The 9290-nt window shown below is 57.2% G+C and overlaps 1 protein-coding gene across 1 annotated transcript; it reads left to right on the plus strand.

The window, feature by feature from the left end:
- The first annotated feature begins 4649 nt into the window (after positions 1-4649).
- Positions 4650-6404, plus strand: LOC142786677 (uncharacterized). Its single transcript, XM_075884296.1, has 3 exons — positions 4650-5249; positions 5333-5627; positions 5719-6404. Exons 1-3 carry the CDS (start codon positions 4650-4652, stop codon positions 6402-6404), a joined length of 1581 nt encoding a protein of 526 aa, XP_075740411.1.
- The last annotated feature ends 2886 nt before the right edge of the window (positions 6405-9290 follow it).

The raw sequence follows: 9290 nt of genomic DNA on the forward strand, positions 1-9290 counted from the left end.
TCAGTGACGCACTTCTACCCTGAACTCCTGTCAGATTAACCTGCTATGGATTACCCCGGGACCCCCCCCCCCCCACTTCACACTGCTGGTTAGTGAAATAATTCTCTTTCAGTTCGCGTGTTGTACGCGGCCGACCGGCATGTGTCGTGCTGTAGGGGCGTGGCTCCTAGCGCGTAGCATAGACGCGCGTTCCGTTTTTTTTTCTCGCGCTAATCGCGAAGTGTTTTCTTGAGCGGTGTCGTGCATTGCTGTGAACACGTGCGCGAGTGAGACGATGCACTCGCCAAGGCACAACTCCGTCCCCGACGCCCGCTCGCCCATCGCGGCATCCCCATCAGCAGAGAGCGCTCCAGTTCCTGCCCGAACTTCTGAGGAGCCCACGAGGGGCCCTTTCTGTTACCGAAGATCGGAGAGCCTCCCGACCAACAAGGTTCAGGCACACCGCCATCTGTTCTTCGAAAAGTTTGCGATCTAGAACATTCAAGCCATAGTGGAAAAGTGGCTGCAGGTCAATCCTGTCGTGCCCACACAGGCCCCCATGCCGGCCTCCTAGTGTGCCAGCAGTGCCGCACTTGCCACCAGTGGCGCCTGTGCCACCGGAACTGCAGAGGAGCTGCCACAAAAACCCATGCAGGCCGAAGCTCCTGGGCAGACACAGGGGCCTGCTGGCGTTCCCCTACCTCTCAGCTCTGATGAAGACGACGAGGCAATGGACTTCTCAAACTCACAGAAGAGGCTGCGGGAAGAGAGTGGGAATGAGGACGACCACGCACCGCGAAAGCAAACGGCCATGACCCCCTCCGAATCCTCTGAAGAGGAATCACACACTTCTCAGGGCTCAGAGGAGTTGTCCGGGAGTGAGTGCAAAACCACGGTGGATTCCGAAGTGGCGTCCACCACAGCGGACATGACATCATCTGCCACAACAGGCGGCATGGACCCCGCGAGCTCCGATGGTGCAGGCACTGACCAACTCCCTACTACGGCCTCAACGGACGACCTATCAACCACTGGGGACCCCTGCCCTCCCTCCTCCCACACAGAAGGACTGCCCTTGCCAGCAACCTCTCCCGAAGGAGTAGAGAGCACCCTACCTGCCTGTGCAGCAGAAGGGACCACCGAATCTCCCGACAACCCACCCCCTGACGCTTCAGCTGCCATGGAGGTGGTGGAGGAAGTTCTTACCAGTACCGCTGCAGAGGGCAACACCCGAAAGAAAGCCCCTTATACGGCGAAACACTTTCTCCTTAAACCGTCAGCGGGGGCCACACCTACCAACCGCAGAAAGCAGGGTAAGAAGAAGCCGACCAAGAAGCAACCCCCGGTTACTACATCAGAGGGCACAGCTGCCAACCTCCCCCAACCTTTCGGCAAGGCCCCCACTGCAATGGACACCACAAGGAGGCACAGCAGTGAAGCGGGAAGTCGCCCAGACACAGAGGGCTTCCAGGTGGTCACTACCAGAGGTGCCCGACGCCGTGCCAGGGACCTTGATGCTACTGCGGCCCTCCCGGTCGACCCTGCCATTGTGGGCAGTTTTCTTCTGGCCGTCGGCCCCGGGAGGTACTTTCAGTGGATCCCCACGCCTGATTCTCGCACAGGCGCTCTCTGCAAGGCCCGGCGTAGCCGCAATTCGCGTAAATTAAAAACGCAACATTGCGTTTTGATCTCGCGTGGCTGCTGACGCCACCACGCGAGAGTGCCTGGAGCAGCTCCTGAGCATTAAGGAGCTAAAGGGGATCTCTGTCACTCCGAAGGAACCCACTGACCACCGGACCAGAACGGGGTTCCTACACGGTGTCAACGGGGAGCCTGCGGTGGACAGCCTGCTGCCTGGGATCCAGTCAGCCGTCCTGGTGCTCTCTGCTGCCAGGGAGGGGCGAACCGTGACGCTCCGCTTTGCCGGCCCTGTGCCACTGGAGCACGGGTCACTCTTCTTGGTACGCTTCCCAGTGCGGCCGGAAAGACCCCGCCCCCCGCAGTGCCGGCAATGCGGTCGGTTCGGCCATGTCAAGGAGAGCTGCAGCTGGCCATGCAGCTGCATCAGATGTGGCCGGACCCACCCAGGAGAGAGCTGCAAACAGACCCGGCCCTGGTGTGTCAACTGCGGGGGCCCACACTCTGCAGACACCCCGGAGTGCCCCCGGTGAGAGGAGCAGCGGAAGGTTGCCACTATCATGGTATCTTTTCCAACCATCCTCTCGAGGCGTGCAGTGGCAGCGGCGGTGCGAGAGGAAATTCAGGAGGCGCGGACCTTTGCGAGCGTGGTCAAGGGCCACCCTTCGCCGACACCCCCCCCCCTCCAGCTAGACCCATCCCGGCGCCTCGCAAACCTCGTCGCCAGCCACTCCAGGGACAGCAGTCCACCGGCACTGCTGCCCCTATGGCCCCGCCGGTGGCCACTTCTGCTCCTGAGGCCCCGCCTGCTACAGCTGCCACTCTCGCGGCCCAGCCTGCTGCTATTGTCCCCTGAGGCAGGCCTGCTGTGTCCACGACTCCTTCGGCCCCGCCTGCTACGACAGTAGCGTTGCCTCCAGTGGACCCGGCCTACGAAATCATCGCCACCCTGCTGCACACCCTGCGGTCTGTGGGAGAGTCACTTCCTCTGCACAACCCTCTTCGAGCCATCTGTTTACAGACGGGAGGCTCTCTGCTCCCCACAGCCAATCATGGCTAGCTCCCCACCCGGAATGAGCCGAGGCCGCAGCCCAAGCGTTCTTCATTGGAACGTCAACAGGCTGGGGCGGCGGAGAGACGACCTGGCACAGCACCTTCTGCGGAGTGCTTACGACGTGCTTGCACTGCAGGAGGTGTATGCCCGGGCGGAGGACCTTCGCCTGCGGGGGTATGTTGGACACCGCAGCAGTACTGGCTGCACCCTGGCGACCTTCCATGATGCCCCCTGCCTGAACGACGGCCACCAGCAATGAATTCCCGGTGTCCTGTCTACGCCAAGCGGGAGCTCCCGCAGGCAGAAGTGAAAGTGGCTGACCTGGTTGGAGGCCCCTTTGAATGCTGTGCCGTCCGCATTTACATCGGGGGGCAGGACGCCACTGTGGCCTGCATATACGTTCGGCCGGGGCAGCCCTGGGACCCCAGATGCCTCCGGCAGCTGGCGCATTGCCTGCGCAGAGAGTTCCTCCTTTGCGAGAACGTCGATGCCAAACACCCAGCCTGGGGCGGCTGCTGGACTGACGCTCGAGGGAGAGAGGTGCGTGATATCCTCCAGCAGCTGGGGCTGGCGATCCTGAGCTCGGGTGCCAACACCTTCCTCCGTCGTGGGCACCAGGCCATCAGCACTGCTATAGATATCAACGTGGCCACGGAGGGTTGCCAGTATGCCTGGTCGCCATTCCCGGACACCTGAGGCTCGGACCACCTGCCCATGCTGCTGTCCCCCTTCAGAGGGCTCCACGGGACCGCGAGTACCGCGTGGTAGATTGGCAGGTCTACCGGCGGCTACTCAAGCAGGACACGAGCAGCGGGGACCTGCTGCAACTGGTGGCCCATAGTGCGAGGGCAGCAACAGTCACTGCCAAGGTCGAGCAGGGGCAGCCATTCCCGGACATCCAGCACCTGGCTCTGAGGGCGGCATGGCGACGTGCAGAGTGGCAAGCCCTGAACAAGGCCCAACCGGAGCACTGTACGGTCTTCTGGAGAATCGATGCCATCTGCAGACGCCACGCACGCAGGCGCCGGAACCAGGGCTGGCAGGGCGTGTGCGTCTAAATCAGCCGCTCGCGTGATGGGACTAAGACCTGGCGCCTGCTGAAGTGCCTGCTGATGGCACCCCGGGCCTTGAACCAGGGACTGTCCCTGGCTGTTCACCTGTCCATCATGGCTACTAACCTGGCAGAACGGCTGGCTGACCAGTTTGCTGCCAGAGACATAGCCCCACTGCCTGCTGCACCACCGCCTGCTGCCCTCCCTTGCCCTACCTCCTGCCATCATCCCAGATGAGTGTCCGTGCAGGTGCGGGAGCTGTGCGGAGAGCCCATCGGCATACACGAGCTGGTGGCGGCCCTCGAGAGGACCAAGCGACGAAGTGCTGCAGGGGCCGAAGGCATCACCTTCCAGATGCTCCGCAACCTGGATGGAGGTGGCCGTCAACGACTCTTGGAGTATTACAACAACGTCTGGTGCACCGGAGTCTTATTCCAGTCCTGGCGAACTTCGGTGGTGGCACCAATCCTGAAGCCCCGGAGGAAGGATACGGCTCTCTCCTCGTACCGGCCAGTCTCTCTCACCTCCGCGCCCTGCAAAGTGATAGAGAGGGTGGCTCCAGAGAGACTGGAGTGGATTACCGACCACCTGGGCTTCTTTCCGGAGCAGCAGACGGGCTTCAGGCGACACCGGTGCACGGGAGATTCGATCTCGGACGTCGTCGCTACCCTTGAGGACGCCAGGAGCAGCGGGGACGTGGCCATGCTGCTGCTGCTGGACGTGGAGAGTGCCTTCGACGGACTCCCACACGTGGTGGTCGAGGCGGCCCTGGACCGCCTCGGCATCAGCGGGAGCCTCCGACGCTTCGTGACCGCCTTCCTGTACAGGGGACCTGCCGTGTCCGTGTTGGAGGGACAACCAGCCAACCCAGGGACATCACTGCTAGTGTCTCACAGGGTTCAGTACTGAGCCCCTTCCTCTTTACCATGGCACTAGCAGGACCTGCGGCGTCCCTCCCAACAGAGACCAGGTTCCCGGCCCGCTGCTCCGTCTACGCAGATGATGTGGCACTCTGGGTCCGGGGACCAAGGGGGTCCATCCAAGCCATCAGGAGATCACTGCAGGCGGCCCTCGATGCAGTGATAACCTACCTCGGAGGCATCGGGCTGAAGGTCTCTGCCACCAAGACCGAGGCCCTGCTGATTCACCCACTGGCGGCAGCTCGCACCCACGTGAGACGGCTGAGGGTTGGCAACCGCATCCTGCCTTGGAGGCTGCTGGTGAAGTACCTGGGGCTCACCATCGACCACCAACTCACGTGGATCCCGGCTGCCAAGGCTGCTACCACCAAGTTGCGGCGCGTCCAGGGCGCCATCAGCAGGCTGCAGCTGCGTGGCCGTGGCTGCTCCACCAAGTGGGCCCTCCTGCTCAACCAGGCTGCGGCGTCCTCGGTCCTCCTGTACGCCTTCCCTCTGGTGAACCTGACACCCACCAGGAGAGGCCTGCTGGAGGGACTCCACAGCGGTGCACTGAGGGCCATCCTGGGGCTTCCCAAAAACTCGCAGGTGGCAGCGACTCTCGCGGAGGTGGGAGAGTGGCCCCTGACGTTATGTATGCTCCAACGTGCGCTGGGCCACATCGACTGCCTTCACTGCGCCACCGACGGCAGTGCCCTCCTGGAGCGTCTCCGCAGTCAGCCAGGATCACGATGGGAGGCCTCTGCCTGCTGTACCACCAGATGGTCCCGGATCCGCCAGTCCTGGTTACCTCTCCACCGCCTCACCACCAGCCACCAGAGGTCCACCTCAGTCCACCTCTGCTTGGAAGGGGCAACCAAGCGACGGACGCCTGCGGCCGCACTGCAACATGCGGCTTCCTGCAAGCTCCAGGAACAACTGGAGGGACGGCTGCAGGTGTTCACGGACGGATCTGTGATGCCGGACGGGATCGCAGCGGCCGCATGCGTAAACCCGTCCAGAGATAACAGCAGGCAGCGCAGGCTACCATTCCCGGCGAGCTCTACGGCTGCGGAACTGGCTTGACTCTATCTCGCAGCAGACCTGTTGGCCGAGGACATCCCCCTTGAGCCGGCCGCGGTCCTGTGTGACAGCAAGGCGGCCCTGCAGACCCTGGCCAACTCCCGCTGTGCCGGACTGACGGCCTGCCTCCTGACAGCCAAATTTCAGGCCCTCACCGACGCCGGGGTGTCCATCTCCTTCCACTGGCTGCCCTCTCACGTGGCCATCACTGGAAACGAGAAGGTGGACACACTCGCCACGGCTGCCCACCAGCCTGGTACCCTCTACTTCTGTGCCGTGGCGGCCAGAGACTATTCGCAGGCCCGTCTCAAGAGGCTCCTCGTCACAGTCCACCAAGACCCGAGGGTGGCCAGCGGGCGAGGACCAAAGCCTCTACCAGAGGCGGGCCTCACCAAGAGAGAACGGGCCTCCCTGTTGCGACTGCGGACCGGCTGCGTGTGGACAGCGGCCCACCGCCACGCCAAGGGCCTCTGTCCCTCCCTGGCCTGCAGCCGTTGTGGAGAACCAGAGACCATCGAAGCCCTCTTCTGTGCCTGCCCTGGCTTAGCACAGAAACGCTTGAGGGCCTACGCGGCCTACAAGAGACAGGGTCTGCCTGTCTCCACCCTGGAACACCTGCTGTTCCCGTCTCGTCCACATCCAGCAGCACACCGCAGCATGGCGGAGTTCGTGGAGGAGTCAGGAATCGCTGCCTACTGCTGATCCCAAGAGCCATGCTGCCCTTGCCCTTGCCGAAGGCCTGCTGCTCGCGCTGAAGCAGACCGGACATCCCTCCTTACACACCACACACTATTTCTCCTATCCTCTTTCATCCCCCTCCACCCTACCCCAAAAGGCACTGCGCCGTGTCGCCTGTACGCAGACAGAAATTAGGTGCCTTCTTCCTTTTCCTCATGAACCACAAACAACATATTTGGTAACGTGGCTTTTACCAATGCAGTGTCTATTATGAAGGCGTTTCTGCAATTGGTTGTGGCAATGCGAGCCCACACGTGTGATTGGTTTTTGTGAAGTCTCTTTGTTCGACCAAGGGTTGAAAAGAGGATGTTTGAATTTGAAATGAGAGCGGAGGTTCGGGTTTGGACACGGGCAGTCGCCTGAGGCTGCAATAAGCGTCTTTTCACCGGACTATGGCTCTTCCTTTGCGCAGCCACCGTGCACTTGAGTCATCGAGGGGACCCATTCCGAACCTCAAACATCTTCCCTCCTTAGCTAGTGTTGAAGCAAGTCGAGGAGAAGGAAATTGACCGCGAGCTTCTCCCACTTCCGCTGTTAGCTTGACAAGTGCTTGAAAGTATTAAAATAGGCACTGACTGTCTGTCGAGGATTCTTATATAATAGGCAAGCACTCGATGCCGTAGCGCGTGTAGGATGTAGGTACCGGAGCCGGGGTGTTACTCTTCCAGCGTGTGAACCTCCTTCGGTGGTGAAATGATAAACGGCTATCGGCTAAAGCACGCACATGAAACCAGCATACTTTTTTGAATGTTTTTGCTGTGGCATGGGGCTCCAATGTGGGGCGAGTAGAAGAAAACACTGTGAGAAGCTGGCCCATGCGTGCTGGCTTGCTTTGACACCTTTTTACGGCAAGTTAGCCAATGTGTTTCCCACCTCCACATTGACGGCGAATATAGGTTGTTTCATTACTGCGAATTGTCTCAGCCCAACATTATGTTTTTTCGATGGAGCGTTATGTATTCATGAAAAAAGTGACATGCTTTTTTTGTTAACTGACCTGACTTTGTAACGCAAATTTCTGGAGCACATACTGAAAAGTAATGCGCATTACATATTTTACCGCTGTATCTATACTCACTTTTTATACGCTCTGCAGCAATAACTTTGTTTTTTCACGGTGATTGCTAGTTCTGATGGTCGTTGCCTACTGGCGTCATGTTGGGTATTATTTAGGCAATGCTCGGATATTTTCGCCTTCAATTTGGCTGATGCTAAGTCCTTTGTGGGTTGCTTCTTCTCGCAGTAGTTACGAAACCCTAGATATTAAGCTTTGGTATATTGGCACCTTATGATGCTCTAGAAGAGGGTTCAATATTTTTAAATGACGTAGGGTCACGTAGTCTAAAATCGACGTAGCAGGGACGTGAGAGCAAATCAAGAGGAGTATTGGGAGGGTGGAAGAGGCCTTTTAGGATTAAAAAAATGACCGAGCAGACAATACTGTAAAAAGTTTGAACAAGAGTGTTTGTGATTTCCACCATGAATTTGACAAGGTTGCATTTTACAAACATAATATACATGCAAAATTTAATTTGAAGTAAAGCTGTCGTTCATTCTTCAGATAAGATGGAAGCGGAAGAGCGAGTGAGGGATTCTTACGTCGTGCCGGCGGCCACATAATATTACCCCATAAGCCTCTTGGCAGGGATAAGAAATATGTGGCCCGTGGGCCTCAGGTTTCCGACCCCTGTAAGGTAACGGTATGTTCAGTGGAATAGAAGAATGACGGTAGGAATTAAGCAAAAATAGACACGATATATGCTCATGCTAGTCTGCCAAATGATGTCTTGCATAAAAAACCACTGCATTACTTTCTCGCTAGAAACAGTACGATTTAACACTATTTCAGCAATGAAGAAATTGAAAGGCCCAAACTCTTTCAAAAAAGGAAAACTCGGACCGTATTCACAAAAGTTTTTCTTGGCTACGCAATTTCTTAGCCAAGAATTCTCTCATCTCGAGGGATTACGATAGTGCGGGTACGAATGTAATTCATTCGGTAATTGAGAGGGCGCGGAGAACACACGATAGCCGATGAATCGACACGAAATAAATGTGTGTGCCGATAATATTAGGGTGGCACGCAAAGCGTGTAGCATCGATAGTATACGATGATAGTTAATAATTTGCTGCATCTCAGTTTCAGTTCCTCGAGTGTCTGCTACAGCGCTTACGCGGTGCCGCGTTGTACTAGATGTCTGGGTCTGCTGTGCAAAGCCAAGCGTTCGCGTTTCGTCAATGACCGCAGCTAAAATGAAATTGCTCGATGGCCTGAAGCAATAATCCAAGCATAATTTCGCATAGTACGAGTGAACAACGCTCAAGGTGCACCACGTCAAAGAAACCACGCAAAAATAAATGTTTGTAATGTTTGAAAGTGTGTCCAATTGTCTACCTTTGCCGTGATCAGTTACCATACATTTTAAGTAAGCTGCGTCGCTACTCAACTAATCCGGCATAATCAAGCACGGCATATTGGTTAACGTAAAGGTGTTTAGTAGCGAGACGTAAAATTTTGTCTTACCTACAATAATCTTATTAGAAGACACATCAGCGGATTTTGTCCCTGCGGACGAAATCTGTAGAAATATAGAACAGCAGTAATCAAATGAAATTGTGAGCGCAATATCACAGGTTCTATGCATCCCAGCATTTTGATAAAGCCAGAATGCGAGAACGTGCATGCGCTCACGCTTAGATATGTTCCTAGATAAACCAAGGGAGACTCGTAGCGAGGTGCTTCAGTGCTGATGTTTTTCACAAAACACGGTGCAGCAACGGACGTGTATTCGAGCCTTGCAGTCAAGAGACGTTACCACAAGTGCGATTAGGACGAAGAAACAGAGAGAC

Source organism: Rhipicephalus microplus, unplaced genomic scaffold (assembly GCF_043290135.1).
Source record: "Rhipicephalus microplus isolate Deutch F79 unplaced genomic scaffold, USDA_Rmic scaffold_28, whole genome shotgun sequence".
Taxonomy (NCBI): Eukaryota; Metazoa; Arthropoda; class Arachnida; order Ixodida; family Ixodidae; genus Rhipicephalus; species Rhipicephalus microplus.

Coding starts and splice junctions, on each gene's coding strand:
- LOC142786677 (XM_075884296.1), top strand. CDS start 4,650: ATGGCACTAGCAGGACCTGCGGCGTCCCTCCCAACAGAGACCAGGTTC. Junction 5,250..5,332: donor TGGCAGCGACTCTCGCGGAG/GTGGGAGAGTGG, acceptor CACCGACGGCAG/TGCCCTCCTGGAGCGTCTCC. Junction 5,628..5,718: donor GGATCGCAGCGGCCGCATGC/GTAAACCCGTCC, acceptor TCTATCTCGCAG/CAGACCTGTTGGCCGAGGAC.